We start from the raw sequence: 15,636 nt of genomic DNA, 5'->3' as shown, positions 1-15,636 counted from the left end.
TAATAATAATACATGCAACTCAACCAAGATATGATTGATAGGTATGAATAAATGCCTGTATGAACAGAACAAGAGCAAAAACAAGAATTTATCACATAAAGACAACACATCAGAACCACCAATGAATCAAACAAGTTGCGATAAGCTCCAAGATGATAAGAAGATGATAAAAAGTGTCGCCACTCTGCCCCTGCTCTCTATCTATGCTTTATGTATTTATAGAATCAGACATTGCAATCCACACAGACCCCTTCTATCCTCTTCTTCCTCAGCTTCACTTTGTTGTTCTTTTGTTTTATTTTCAATTGAGGAACCGGCCGGCTCTGGCACTAGCACTGGCTCTGGCACCTTCTCATTGTTCAGGGATGATGACGATGGTAAGGAGGGGGAGGAGTACAGTCCCTTAACGAGACACTCAATCTCACGCGCCATCTCAGCGATCAAGACTCTCACGCCGTCTTCATCCAGGGCGCCGCCCTCGACGCGGACTCCGAACCCGATGCTGTCCGTCTTCGGGTCCAGTCCGATGTCGATGTAGACGTTGTCGTCGGGGAGGTAGGACGTGTCGAGCTGGTCGATGGACGTCTTGCCTTCCAGGGGGTGTGGTGGGCAGAAGTCCGTCGGGACGCCGATGGGGAGGAGTGAGAAGAGCGGTTGTTCTGTGGTGGATGCGGATGTGGGGGCTTGGTGCCAGAGGAGGTTGACCCATGTGTTGAAGAGGTGGTTTGAGCCGTGGCCTGTCCAGCGGAGGATATCCCGCAGCGAGCTCTGCTCGTATGGGACACGGTCCGCCAGGGCGGATTGGATCGCGCGTGCGGTGTTCATTGCGCTAGCAGCAGGCTGCTGCAGTACGTTCTCGACGGTGAATGGAGTGACGTTCAGACATGGGCCGGACAGGTGCTCGACGTCTGTGAAGTCGGCGGAGCGTCCAGTCTGGTAGAGACCGAAGGTTGGGCTCTGGGTGTTTGTGCGCTGTGCGAGAATGCGGGCGACGGCGAGGATCACCATCGTCTGCAAACCGAGACCGGCGGCGCGGCAGGTCTTCTCGAGATTGGACACGTTCTTGATGATGTTCCAGACACCGACAAAGAGTTGGGACTGTGGGTGGATGATGGTACCGTTGGTTGTTGCTTTTGTCTTCGGCTTACTTATGAAAGTTTGGCTGCTGGACTTGAGGGTTGACGCCCAGAATTTCTGCTCGTCGAGCTCTTGGAGGGACCGCACGGTGTGTTCGACAAAGCTGGGGAAATCTGGGTTCGACTCTGCCGATTGGCCACGGTAGAGTGCTTCAAGCTCGGTCACGAACTGGGGCATCGTCCAGGCATCGTAGGCGGCATGGTTAATCAGGATGAGGATGCCATCCTTGTCACTGCCTCTCAAGAGACGAAGACGGACTGGGGGGGTGAGCAGGGACGACGGATGGAGGGCTTCTTCCCTGGCTTGTGCCTTGGCAGTTTCAGTGATGTCTGTCGAGGAGGCGACGAATTTGAAGGTGCCATCATCTGCGCGTGCTTCCTTCAACACGACCTGCACTGCTTCGGTAGTTGAAATTGCAGCGAAGCAGGTCCTGAGGATGGGGTGTCTTGCGCGAAGCTTGTGCCAGGCACTCTTCAACCGTTTGGGATCGATCCTCTCGCGGCTTGAGTAACTCCAGGCCGGCTCGAAGAGCGTGCGGCCGGTCTTGAGATAGCTGCCCAGATGATACTTCTGGCCGCTGAGACATGGGAGTATCGTCTCGACGGAGTCGCTGGACAGTCCCAGCTGTTGAAGGACATTCCGCTTCACTTTGTCGAAATCAGGCAATAGTGGTTTCTTTGGTAGATTCTCTTGCTGTGAGGCTGCGCTCGAGACACGCGAGCTGATACCACGTAAGGTGTTGCCCTGTAGAACGTCGGCAACGCCTGCCTTCAGCCCCTTGGCTCGACAAGCTGCGGCAATACGGATAGCAGCGATTGAGTCCAGACCAATGCTGAAGATGCTTGTGTTGGGTGCAATAACGTCCTTCGGGACGCCTGCGATCTCTGAGAGCACTTGACGCACGGTGTCTTCATGCTCAGGAGTCTCAGAGTTCTGAGGAGCAATAGTATCCTTAGAGGGCGCCTTACTCAACTGAAGCGGGAGCTGATGAAGTTCCTTGGGGACGATTGTGGCGCATCTGGTTGGATGCTCGATGATGTCTCGGAAAGTGACATCGAAGTCCTCCAAAACTGCCTTCAGTTTTTCCTGTGTCAGATACTGCCCTTGGCAGGAGGCCCTAAGGATAATTCCGTTTTGAGCATGTTCAACTTCGACATTGAGTTTGTGTTCAGCTTGCGCGACGAAATCTTGCGTCTCGTATGGCTTCCAGATCTTTTGTTTGTCCAGGATACCGGGAACCAAGTCGGCAGTCTTCTGGAACACGAAAAGCGTGTCGAACAGAGCAGCAGCGTTGAGATCATCTGCCTGTCTCAGAGCATTTTGAACTGCCCTGAGAGGGGCGTGCTGATGCTCCTGTGCGTCGGTGTTCAGTTGCTGCACACGAGCCGCAATCGCTTTATTGCTGAGGAACTTGGGGTCGAAGGTGATTCTCTCAGCCACCGTGTTGAACAAGGGTCCGATTGTCTTTTCTGCTCCGGAGACAGGGATTGAACGTCCCGCGAGGACATGTCCAAATACCACATCTCGTTTGCCAATTAAACGTGCCAGAATCTTGGCGTATGCCAAAAGGGAAACCGTCTGAACAGTGACCTCCATGTCCTTGCAGCTCTCGATGATTGTCGAGATGTCGAGATCGATGCGGTGTTCAGCAACGAACATCTTCTCGGAATACTCGGCCTCTGGTAGCTGTGGGAGTTCAGCGACCTCGTAGCCCCGAAGCTTTTGAACCCAGAATCTTGATGCTTCGTCTTTGCCCTTCAATAAGCGGTTGACAACTTCCGTGAATTGTGGTCGAGATGTAGGCACAAGTCCTTCATAGGCCGTTGCAAGGTCCTCGAAGACAAATGGCAATGAGACACCGTCATAAAGGGCATGATGCATGACGATGACGAGGTACTTCTCGTTGGAATGATTGACCACGAAGACCCGGAGCGGTGGCGACTGGAATGAGGATTCATCATCGAAGCGTAGCCGGCTCTTCACTGCAGCCGGGATATCAACACCGGATGACGGCACTTCGATCTCTTCCCAGTGAAGAGGTGGGTTTGTATGCACAGCTCCGATCCAGGTGAACCCAAGCTCTTGAATAGAGTGGAACGAGGTGCGCAAGATATCGTTTCCACGAACCACCTGTGAGAAGGCCTCCTTGAGTCTTTGGATATTCACCGACCTGGAAAGGTGAACGGTGTGAGGATAGACATATACTTCACCAGCGGACGCCAGTGTCTGTGTGATCATCCCCTCCTGCAGTGGCGTGCATTCAAAGAGCGTTGAGATTGAATCTTCGGATCCAAGAAGAGGTATCTGAGACTTGTACGCATCCAGCACGTCGACTTCATTCATTTCTGCTCCGTTCGTCTGAGCCTGGTTCTTCGCAGAGGACTCTTCAATGTGAGCAGACAGCGCTCCAACGCAAGAGAAACGCATAACATCAGATGACGCAGCCTGGAAACCAGCTTCGCGTAGTTTGCGCGCGAATTGGATCGCTGTCACCGAATCGATTCCCAGGCTAAGGAAAGAAGCAGACTTGGACACAGTCTCGACTTCCAAGCCACAGAACTTGGCAACGAGTTCACGAACTTTCATTTCAGTACTTGACCAAGATTTGTCGTCCCACTGAGACAAGCTTGCGGTTGCGTTGGTCAGTCTCGAGGCGGACAGATTGAAGCTATCCAGGGAAATATCTTCTCCAGAGACTATGCTCGAAAGAACCATATCCATCTTCTCGAGGAAACTATTGGCATCGTGAGATGAACTGAAAGTGGACGTGAAAGCGCATTGTACTTTCAGAAGGTCCTTGGCATGGTCCGCCTCAGCTTCCACGGCAAACGGATAGTCAGCGGGCATGCGGCTCTCGAGTTCTTGCCAGAAGTTGTGTTTCTGAGGCTTCGACGTTCGGATGTACGAGAACAGGCAGTCGAAAATGGAAGCTCCAGATCCAAGCCAGCGCTGAATGTGTCTCAGAGATGTATGCTGGAATTCGAGGGACTTGACGGTAGACTCCTGGACAGATCTTATAACCTCGCCGACAGTCTGGAGGTTCTCAGTGTTCAGACGACCAGGAACAGTAGTAATGCATGGCAATAGGACTGATTCTGCTCCGGCGACTGGGACTGCTCTTCCTGAGAGTACAATACCATACGTGACATCCGATGCATCTACCGTGTCAGCCAGGAGCAGGGCAAACACAGCCTGTACCAAGGAGGGAGCAGTTGTCTGAAGACTCGACGAGCGCTGCTCGAGCTCGGAGAGCTTGAATCCAAGTGTCCTGTGCGCAAACATCGGGCGTTCCATCGAATCATCATTGTTAGCCCTAAAGTAAGTGGGATGGCAGCCCGTGAGGAATTCGGTCCAGTACGTCATCGATTTCTCAAGGTCCTGGGATTGGACGTATTCCACGAAAGCCTCATGAGATCCCCTTTCTGGGAGATCCTCATTTGCGTAGCGTGCACCAATTTCCTCCAATAGCATTGAGAATGACTCACCGTCATAGAGAGAGTGATGGATGGCGATGGACAGGACCAATGGTCGCTTGGTGCTTGCAGATTTGATAAACCTGAAACGTAGCGGAGGAACTGACGAGATATGTTCAATGATTTCCCTGGCGACCTCTTCCTGGTGAGACTCGGAGGAAATCAGCGAGGTTTCGATATCGTCAACCTCTTTCTCTTCCCACTGAAGCTGGTAGGTATCGCGTTTGAACACGACCTGTACGATGCCATCGTCCAGAGAAGCAAAGGAAGTCCGCAAAATTTCATTATCCCGTGCCGTGTCTTCCCACACAGACCTCAAGCGGTCTCCATCCACGGACTCTGCAAGCCGTAAAGCGACATGGTTCACATACAGTTGAGCGCCCTCAGTGTTGATTGACCGAGCTACCAAACCTTCCTGCAATGGAAGACAGGGTCTCACCGAAGATACCAATGCAACATCAACTCCCTTTGGCGGATCCTGGCGGAATCTGGCTTCGATTTCACGAAACTTGCGTCGAACATTTTCTGCATTAGTTATCTCTCCATTGACTGCCGCCGAGCTTCGAGGCAGGCGAACGAGCTGTTCAACAACCGGGTTGCTCATGACTGATGCGACTGTGGCTTCGTAGCCCATACTGCGCAGCTTGACTGAAAGACTTATGGCGCTCAAGCTGTCCAGACCAATCTCAAAGATATTGGTTGCATGGCCGACAATCGATGGATCGGTAGAGACAACGCTGAGGATAGCCTTGACCACAGCCTCCTCCTCGGAGGTCAATTCACGGCTGTTGACGGCAGTCGTGGTCTGGGCCATCGAGTCACTGCCTTGCAGAAGCGTTGCCAGTGGAATGTTCGACACCAAGGCCTGAAGTTCCTTTACATTGGCCTTTCCGGACATTGGAGCCAGGGGGATGAACGTTATGGGGAGGACAAGCTCGGGAACCATGTATGCGGGAAGCTTCTTCCTGCAAGCCGCCTGGAGCTCTTTGCCCAAGGTGCGGAAATCTGACTCCAAGAAAGCGGCAACGGCGCCCTTCTCCCGCGGCCGAGCGTCGGCGCGCGCAATGAACGAAGCCAGCTGAACTCTTGACAGGCTAGGATGCTGAACAAGGATGGTGACAACATCAAGCTTGACTGGGGCCGACGAACGAATCACCTCCGAAACCTCTCCCAGTTCGAGACGCTGGCCTCTGATCTTGGTCTGGTCATCTCCACGGCCGAGATATTCCAGGGAGCCATCGACCATCAGGCGAACCATGTCACCTGTTCGATACATTCGCTGGCCGTGGAAGTCTTCAACAAATCCCTTTGCATCAGGCCTGTTGTGGTAACCCTTTGCAACAAGATCTCCGGTAAAGCAGACCTCACCTGTCTGGCCCTTGATGGCATACGTGTCGGTACCTGGAAGGAGTACATGGGCAGCGCAGCCTCCCAGAGGAAGTCCGATATTCCTGAGAGTAGTTTCCGGTTTGACAGAAGCCATGGTGCAACCAATGGTCACCTCCGTTGGACCATAGGCGTTGATGAGAGCGACATTTTCGGAAGCGCCCCATGTCTCGATGACCTTCTGAGTGATCTTTTCGCCTCCAGCACTCAAGAATCGTAGCTTTGGACACTGCTCCGGTTTCATATCCGCCTGATCTAGCAATGACGGAACAAAGCTGGCGTGTGTGATTTCTAACTTGGTCAGTGCCAAAAAGAGGTCGTCCAGAAGCATTGACCTGTTGCCCGTCGCAGTCGCCATTCCATTACGCCAGGGCACGAATATCTCCAACAGGTGCACGTCGAATGCCTTGCTGGCAAGCGCCAGATATTTGCCGGTCCCTTTAAGTTCCTTCGTAGCAGGAGCGACGCTACAGATGAATTCGAAGAAAGATTCCACGAAAGACGAAAGGTTGGCTCTTGTGACGAGAACTCCCTTGGGTTTACCTGTAGAGCCGGACGTGTAAAGCAGATAAGATATATCGTCCGGGTCTGCGCCATAGTCGACGTTTTCCGAAGAAAAGTTCTCCAATGCCCTTTGGAACGCCGGATCATCGATGCAAACGACTTTGCATGTGTCTTGGACGCCAGAGAATGTGTCCACGAGGCTGGACTCAGTGAAGACGAACGCACAGTCGGCATCCTCGGCCAAGAAGGCTTTACGATCATTCGGGAGATTCTCGTCTACCGGAAGGTAAGTGTTTCCAGACTTGAAGATACCAGCGATAATCGGGTAGGAAGCAAGAGTGCGACCAACGCAGATTGCAATCATTCGCTTCCTTGCGCCAGATGAAGTGATATAAGCGGCCACACGATTTGCCGCAGCGTTCAGCTCGCCGTAGCTCATGGATCCCGATTCGAGCTTGCTCTCGCTTATCACAGTTGCAACCTCTACCGCAGTCCATTCTGGATGTTCCACGGCGTATTTTTCCAGCCAGAATGTCGGGCTCTTAGACACCGAGTTCGCAACCTCTTTGCTGACGACGGGTTTGCTAATCGACAGTAATTCCTCGGGGAGATGATTGACGAGCTCCGACACAGGTTCATCGGGATGTGTCAACATGGCGCTCACAAACGCATCCACCTGACGGACATAGAGCGATAGCTGCTCCGGGCTCATAATAGAGTTCTCAGAAGAGACATCCAAGAGCAAAGTGCCATCTGCATTTTGGGTGACATTGAATGCCATCGCATGCTCCACAGTCAGACCAATATCGTCCTCAAGTTCCGACCAGAGACGTGGACCTGATTGCTTATGGGTTGCATCAGCCACAGGATGGAAAGCAAACAGACCTGGGTACAGCGCTTGGCCTCGAGCGCGCATCAGGAGCTTCTGGACCACTCGCGCATGAATGTGACGGTGTTTCCATGTTGCGACCGACAACCGATGCTGCTCAGCCAGGAATTCACGAACGGTACCTCTGGGTCGGAAAGGCACAGGGACCACCGAAATTAGGGGACCTGTCACGTCTTCGAGCGACGAGTGCAGTACACGGTCCGAAAGTGTCTCTCCAAACACAGTCCCTGGAACTCCGAAGTAGCTCAAGGAAACGCAGCCCCAAGCAGCTCGGAGAATGGAAGCTATCGACGAAACTTCAAGCTCAGATGCCGCAGACTGCAACTTTGCTGCAGAGATGCTCAGAGGAATCTGCTCAGTTATGAACTTCCGCTCCTGCTTGACTCCTGACTTGACCCTCTTGCCAGTGAGATCCGGCCAGGTCGGCCCGTCGGGGTCAGCGAACTCTTCCAGCTCCTTTGTCCAGAACTGAAGGGTCTCTTTGCTCTCTTCATCCGCTGGAAGAACAACGGAGAGGGCATCCTGAAGCTGGTGTCGTTCGGGCGCTTTCAGACTGGATTCATTGTACGCCGATTGAACGTCTGAAGGAATGAATCCAAGAGAAGGTCCGTCGTGGATGGAATGATGGATAGTGAGAACCATCACCCTCTCCTGACCCTTGTCGAAGATCGAGACGGCCCATGGTGGGTATCGGAAGTAATTTCTTTGGTGCTTCTCTTGGACACTAGCTATCCTCTTCTGCAGCGCTTGCTCAAACTCCGCCGGCGTACACTGGTAGAACTCCCAATCCACATTTGGATTCCTGTAGATAAGCTGCAAGACAGAAAAGTCAAGCTTATCAGTGCTGCCCTCTGCATCGACTTCCGCAACTGGGATGAAACCGGTCCGTAAAGCATCGTTCGCTCGGGCAACGCTCAGCCAAGCCTGCTTCAGTCGTTCCAGATCGATCCTATCACGGAGGGAAAAGAAATGGTTGCTCCAATACATGTTGACTGTTCCCATCGTCTCACTGAGCAGACTTTCCTGGATCGGGGATGTGCGGAACACAGTGAATTCAACTCCGACTTTGGACGCCACAGCCTGGTGCCATTTCGTCCGGAAATGCTTCAGATCGGATCGGCTCGTCAAGACTTGCTGCTTTGCCGTAGATGAAGTCGCCAGCGTTATGAGATCCTGGACATTGGAACACTGGAGAACGTTAATGACTGACATCTTGTAGCCGGACTCATTGAGTCTAGAAGCAAGTCTAATGGCACGAATCGAGTCGATACCCAGAGCGGCAAGCCTGCTGGATTTCTTGACCGCGGAGGGAGAAACACCGGCGAGGGAAGAGATCGTGTCAACAATAACATGTTCCTCTGAAGTTCCATTCTGACGTATATCAGTAGCGCTGGATGGGTTGATCATACTCTCCCAACGGTCGATGTCGATAGAGGAGTAGACTTTTGAAAGCGTCAAACGGTCTGTCTTGGCCGATTGGGTCTTAGGGATGCTTTTGAGGACAAGGTAGACGGACGGAATCATATGATCTGGCAACACTGCCTGCGCTCGCTTGACCGCTGCACAGCCTACTTCAACAGCCTTCTCGTTGAGAAGGAGCAGCTCATCACCGGCTTCATCAGACGCTGCACTAGGAGCAGACAGACAGGCAACCACCATTTTCGCAGGGCGGTCTGATCGACTGAGAATCAGTGTCTCAACTTGTTCAACAAGCGGATGGCAACCGGCAAGTGAGAAGCTAATTTCACTGAGTTCGACTCTGATTCCTCCAAGCTTCACGAGATCATCGACACGGGTTATGTACTCCAAGGAGCCGTCAGAAAGCATTCTGACCAAGTCTCCAGTGTAGTACAGCACCTGAGAAGCCTCCTCGTTCCAGACATATTTCGCCTTCGTCGTCTGCTCCTGGTTGAGATATCCAGGAGAGAGCTGTGGACCACCCAGAGCCAGTTCTCCAACTGCGTTCTTCATAACTGTCTTCTGATCCTTCATTACGAAGACTGACACGGTCTCCAATGGCCATCCAATGTTCGCACTCTTGATGTCCTGGTGCTCGTTTCCGAATTCCCTGACCGTGGACACGACGGTGACTTCAGCAGGTCCGTACGTGTTGAAAGCCCGCATATTGTAGCCCCAGTCATCTGCAACGGATTGCGTCAACTTCTCACCAATCATGGTGATGACTTGAAGCGTTTCACAAGATTTTCTCTGGATACCCGCGGAAAACGCTGGCGTCAAATGTGCGTGAGTTGCCTTTGTCACATTGGCAAGCTTCGCGAACGAACCAAGCATGATCTCTCGAGTAGCGGATATAAGGACACCTCCGATTCCCCAAGTATAGAAGATATCTTGGACTGATACATCAAAGGTGTATGCAGAAAACTGCAGACATCGAACGCCGCCGGGAACGTCCGCTGGGATATCCTTCTGAAGAGACTTCATACTCGAGACCGCTGACGAATGCTTAATTGGGACACCCTTTGGTGCTCCGGTCGTGCCACTAGTCCAGATCAAATATGCCATGTCGTTCGGCCCTGCAGGGGTAGTTTCGCGATTTGTTTTAAAGCCGTTCACTTCTGTTGAAGGAGTGTCGACGAAGACGCTAATATCAATGATGTCTACCCCTTTTGGAACCGCGTTATCTGGCTGTGTTGCAGTAACACCAGATACCAACAGCATCTTTGCACCGGTCCGAGCAATAAGGTCATGTCGACGCTGTGGTGGGGAGAAGGTATCAATCGGACACCATGCACCGCCAGCCTTGAGGATACCGAGAATCGCGATATACAGTGCTGGACTCTTCTCAATGCAAATAGGCAGCGGCGAGTTTGTCAGAGGACCGTAGCGATCTACGAGGTAGTCGGCAAGACGATCAGCCTTGTGATTCACGGTACCATACGTCCACTCGATATTGCTGGGGCTGTCTTCATTTTCAAGGTCACCCTTGAAGATCAAGGCCATATCTCCAGGATGACTTTTGGCATGGGTTTCAAATTGGGTATGCAACAAGGCTCCTTGCAAGGCCTCTTCAGCCACGCTTGGCTCCGGGTTAGCAATCGACTTCAAGCTGGTGCTCGTGCTGGAAGCAGCATGCTGGAAGTTTGCTTCTGGATTCTCGAGGATGAAGGCGACAATATCGCTCATCTGCAGAAGCATCAACTCTGCCGCAGCACGATCAAGCTGAGAATCATTGAACGTAGCTCTGAAAGTCAAAGAGCCATCGGACGCAGGCCACACCTCGATCATAACAGCGAAGTCATTTGCCATGGGCGGGTGCCGTACAGGACCCCAAAGATCGCTGGACTTGGAGCCAGCATTGAAATCTTGATACGCAAGGAGTGTGTCATAAGGCAACCGACCATCTGCCGTGACCAAGGAGCCCAGACGTGGCTGGAGATATGACAGCGTCTTTGCATTGACCAAAGCAAGATGATGTGCGAGAGATACATTAGTCAAGGCATCATTTGAACCCTTTTCAACCTGGCTGGTGGCGAGCCTGATCGGTATAGTAGTGAACGTAGGCCCTATGCACGCTTCTGATTCAACATCAAGTCTTCCCGAGACAACACTACCGATCACGACATCTTGCTCCTGAGTTCCGATGTAGGAAAGGAGAATAGAACCCCAGGCTGCCTGAAGCACTGACAGTGGAGTCGAACCAATGTTCTTCGACTGTTTCCGCAGATTGTCGTAACTCGTTCGAGCAGTAATCTCGACCGCATCGAATACACCTTTGGCTGCGCTCTGTCGGTAGGGAGTGACAGAGGGGAACGGTACCGGAGAATATTGGTCCAAATGCTCCGTCCAGAATTTCAGGGTGCTCTCATGGTCAGCCAGAAAATGGTGCTTGACAATGTGTTCTAAAGATGTCCGTTCGCTGCGCGATTTTCCATAGTACTCTGCAGAGACATCTTCGAGAAGAAGGTTCAAAGAGCCACCGTCGAAGATTCCGTGGAACATACTCAGAATCACAGTAGTCTTCTCTGGAAGATTGATCATCGACATTTTCCATGGCGGAGAATCCAATGTTATAGACTCTTCAGCCTCACGAAGAGCGACATCGAGAGACTCCTTCTCCGACGAGCCATTACTGTATATATTCCACTTGGGCTCAGGGGCGGCAGTACTTGCAAGGATACATTGAGCAAATGGCGCCATATCGTCATCCAACCAACAGAAGACAGTGCGGAAGGAGTCGTAGCTGGCTATCACCGCATCCCAAGCTTTCTTCAGACGTTCAACATCCACGTGAGACTCCAGGCGCACAATCGAATGGTAAATATACGAGCGTTTCGAGTGCGTAGCTTCTGACGACCTGCGCAGGAAGCTGGCCAACATACCGGATTGGGTAGCGGTAGTTGGAAGCACCTTTTCGATAGAACTCGAATCCAAGCCTAATCTCTCTGCACATACAGAGTGATTACGAGCATCAAACTCGGCAAGCTTCTGTTGCAAAGACTGGATGCGAGATTGCTCCGACTGAGCATTCTCGACTTGGCTCAGGGATCGCTGACGGAGTTGGCGTATTGTCGAAACGAGCGCACTTGGCGTTCCCGCGCGAAGCACGTCACCCACGGTCAAACCATCCACCCCGTTATCCCTTAATTTCTGGAGGAAGCGCATTGCTCCCAGACTGTCTATGCCTAGAGAGTATAGACTGACTGACGGCCTGATCGCTGACAGATCTTCGTTTGCGGTGTCGGCCAGCAACTGGAAAACGAGATTCTGCAGCTCAGCATCCTCGACGGTGTCTGTAGGCTCCTGTCCATCATGTACACCATTCGGTTGTCCATACTCAGACGCTGCTACGACTTCTATCCCTTCCGCAGCGGCGTTTCGTAGCTTCGCTGATATAGATTTGCGATCAACCTTTCCGGAGCTAGAACGAGGAAGGGATTTAAAGAAAGCATAGGACGATGGGCACATGTAGGAAGGCAGATGGCGTTCCGTGTTCTCACGGGATTCCCGTACAATTTTCTCCTTGTCGGATCCATCGGCCTCATCTGAGACAATGCATGCAATGATCTGCTCGCTTCCTTGCTTGCCCCGCTCCTGCGGTGAGACGATCGCCACGACTTCTCTGATGCCGCTGACGGTAGCGATGACGGACTCGATTTCCCCCAGTTCGAGTCGTCGACCGCTAACCTTCACTTGATCAGAGCTTATTCGACCCAGGAACTCAAAAAGCTGACGACCTTTCTCGTCCCAGACGATACGTGCCAGATCACCGGTTCTGTAAAGATAACCGAATTCAGGACTGTAGACAAACGCCTTGGCAGTTTCCTTTGGGCGATTCAAATATCCTTTGCTGACCTGAGGGCCTCCAATGGCCAGCTCTCCGGCAAGACCCGAAGGAACTGCCTTTGGAACTTTAGAATCCGGGTCCAGGACAAACATGGAACATGTGGGCAATGCTTCACCGATGATAGACCCACGCACTGAATAATCAACAGGTGCAAGGAACGTGCAGTTAATGGCTCCTTCGGTAGGGCCATAGGCATTGACAAGCATCCTCGTTTGTTCTTGCTCCAAATCCGTAGGTCTGGTTGCGAAATTATCTATTACTGTACGGTTAAGTTTTTCTCCCATGGTCCAGAGGTAACGAAGAGTAGTCAGGCGCGATGGTCGTAGCAACGCGGCCAAACTTGGCGTTGCCATCATTACCGTAGCCTTTGCCTCGTTTATTGTTCCCTCCAAATCCGTCAGAGTCAGGCTTCGTTCGGCAGAGCACAAGGTTGCTCCGCTGCTTAGAGTCACGAAAATTTCCATGAGGGAGGGATCAAAGGTCGGTGACGCAAATTGGAACCATCGGAACTTGCCAGTAGAGTCACGAGGCAAAGGAATTGTTGCGGCATGCGAGTGTATAGAGCATGCAGCCGCCAGATGGTTAACCTGAACTCCTTTCGGTTTGCCGGTGGAGCCGCTCGTGAAGAGTAAATAAGCAACGGTATCATCCCCAATGTCAGGAGGCGGGAGCTCTTGCAGTTCGATAGAATTACTTCTACTCAAAGCTCTCCACTTTGAGACTTCCGCCACATTCACCCAAATAGGTTTCCGACGACCACTGGTGTCCTGCTTCTCGGTATACCATGGCCCTGAGGAAGGTTCGGCTTCTCTGCCCAGGATGACAGGAGAGCCAATATCTTCGAGAATTTCCCGTACTCGCTGATCCGGCGCATCCTGTGGGATTGGACTGAAAGCGTAGCCGGCCTTCAGGACACCGAGGTAAGAGATGTATAGTTCAGGCGATGTGGACATGTACACGGGAATGATGCGCGGCCAACCGCTCACCGTTTCCTGGCTCGACACAAGCCTCCTGATGTGAACAGCCAGGTTCGTTGCAGCGGAATTCAGGCCAGCGTAGCTGAGAACACTATGTTCTCCTGGGGTCATCGAAGAGGAGAGCGAGTGGACAAAATCCAGAGCCGGTGCACTGGGGCTCCTTCGAGCCCACCACTCAAAAGCGGCGTGCAAGAGAGATGCCTCCGATCCCTCGACTGCAGGCCCATCATCGCGCTCATGATCTAGCGGCGGAGGCTTCATAAGCGAAGGGAAATTAATAATTGAGAGCTCCGGAGACTTTTCATCTTCGGGGCTTGCTATCACTCTAAGATTCACTGATGACTCTTGTAGACAAGAGGCAACCGTCTTCAATATCTGTTCAAGCGCGACACCCGGAATTAATCGTCTAGAACAAGAGAGAGAGATCCGTAGCGTATGTGGTGCCGCGACAGACTGAACCCGTAAAACGAATGACTGTATCATATGCTTGTCAATTATGAGTTTCGTGATTCCTGGGGTCTCAAAAAGTACTAACCTCGGATTCCGCCTCCAATATTTCTTTCTGCTCGTCATTTTCAGGTCGACCAGCTGAACCCAGCTCCAGAGCGAACTGTATCTCATCCTCGTTGTGATGGATAGGACCATCGATTTCGCGGAGCTCGCACGGACTCGAACTCCGCACCGAGGACCCCTCATCCGACTCTGACTTGGAGAGAATCGCGCGAACAAGCCCACGCCGTGATTCTAACCCTGATGAAGAGAAATCGCCGCTTCGTGAGACTACGAAGGCGAGATCGTCGAGGGCCGTGAATCTGGATATGAATCGTGCGTAACCCTGGAGAATATCGTCGACGACATTCAACGGATCCAACGCGCATGACAGGTCTATGGAGGGGCAGAGGAGCTGGGGAGCGGCATCCCGGAGAGGCGCCTCGACAGCATAACGGTCGATGGTATCCAGCGCAGGTATCTTCGTCACAGGCAGAGGTTCGACGGCAATGGTCTCCCGATGACCATTGCTCTGAGGTGCTAAAGCGTGGTTATGTTCGAGAGCTCGAGGCCCCTCACTATTGCGTAAGGCGTCACCTGCCATTTGGATGGAGTCGTCGTAGTAGTAGGATGGAGAACACAAGCACCTCTGAGAGAAGACAGTTGCTGAAGCAAAACATGACCTCCTATTAACGGTGAGAAATTCATGAAGTTGCTTTTGTCACTACAAAAAAATCATCTGACGATGGAAGCTCTGGCGCTTGGATCGGAGCTTCATCCTAGAGCAGATCCACAATAGCAATCAAATCCCTGTCTCCAGCCGCAGCCGGCCCGACCGCAGGGCCCTGCTCGATAGCCAGGTACCAGACGCAGTACTGTCCATACCAAGCACGGCCACCAAGACTATGGGGTCGTGAAAATGAAATCGAGAGTCATCATCATCTACTACTAACGCTCAAGCAGCTCTGCTCGTGGTGCGGGGCCCTGGGCCAACCAATGACACAGCCCTCTCCCGCCACCTCTGGTGGGGTAAACGAACGACCTACGCTGCCATGAACGTGGCGTGGGCGGTATTTTCCGCCATGACGGTAAAGAAAAATAACGAGCTAATCAATCTCTGATGGCTTGGCTTGCATGCGGTCTGGTGATGCGATGCAGGGTGGGATCGAGACCTTTGCAGTGTACGGAGCATCCCGCGCACAGCGTCGTGTGGTGGAGGGGAAAACAAGACCCGCCCGTCGTGCCGCTTTAACCGCCGTTCCCCCCGGTCCGATGATCGGCGACGTTCTTTGGTCAACGGGGCCACCCTCCCAATCTGATTAGATGCTGATCTGATTAGATTAGTCCAAAAACGCCGGCCCTGCCCCTCCTTCCACTGTCGCACCATCGCTCCCTGGGAAAGACACTCCGTCCGCCCGCAGTAGCGTTGCATAAATCCTCCGTTCTTGGCCCGATTTATCGCGAAATAAGTTGCAT

General features: G+C 52.5%; 1 protein-coding gene across 1 annotated transcript; it reads right to left on the bottom strand.

Moving 5' to 3' along the window:
* Positions 1–216: 216 nt before the first annotated feature.
* Positions 217–14,764, bottom strand: VTN00DRAFT_10037 (uncharacterized protein; the record flags this gene model as incomplete). Its single annotated transcript, XM_069426649.1, has 3 exons — positions 217–9,617; positions 9,675–14,145; positions 14,207–14,764. 3 exons carry the CDS (start codon positions 14,762–14,764, stop codon positions 217–219), a joined length of 14,430 nt encoding a protein of 4,809 aa, XP_069284636.1.
* Between the last annotated feature and the right edge of the window lie 872 nt (positions 14,765–15,636).

Source organism: Thermoascus crustaceus (genome assembly GCF_041956765.1).
Source record: "Thermoascus crustaceus strain CBS 181.67 unplaced genomic scaffold VTN00scaffold_8, whole genome shotgun sequence".
Lineage (NCBI taxonomy): Eukaryota > Fungi > Ascomycota > Eurotiomycetes > Eurotiales > Thermoascaceae > Thermoascus > Thermoascus crustaceus.
This window is presented reverse-complemented; position numbering and strand designations above follow the sequence as displayed.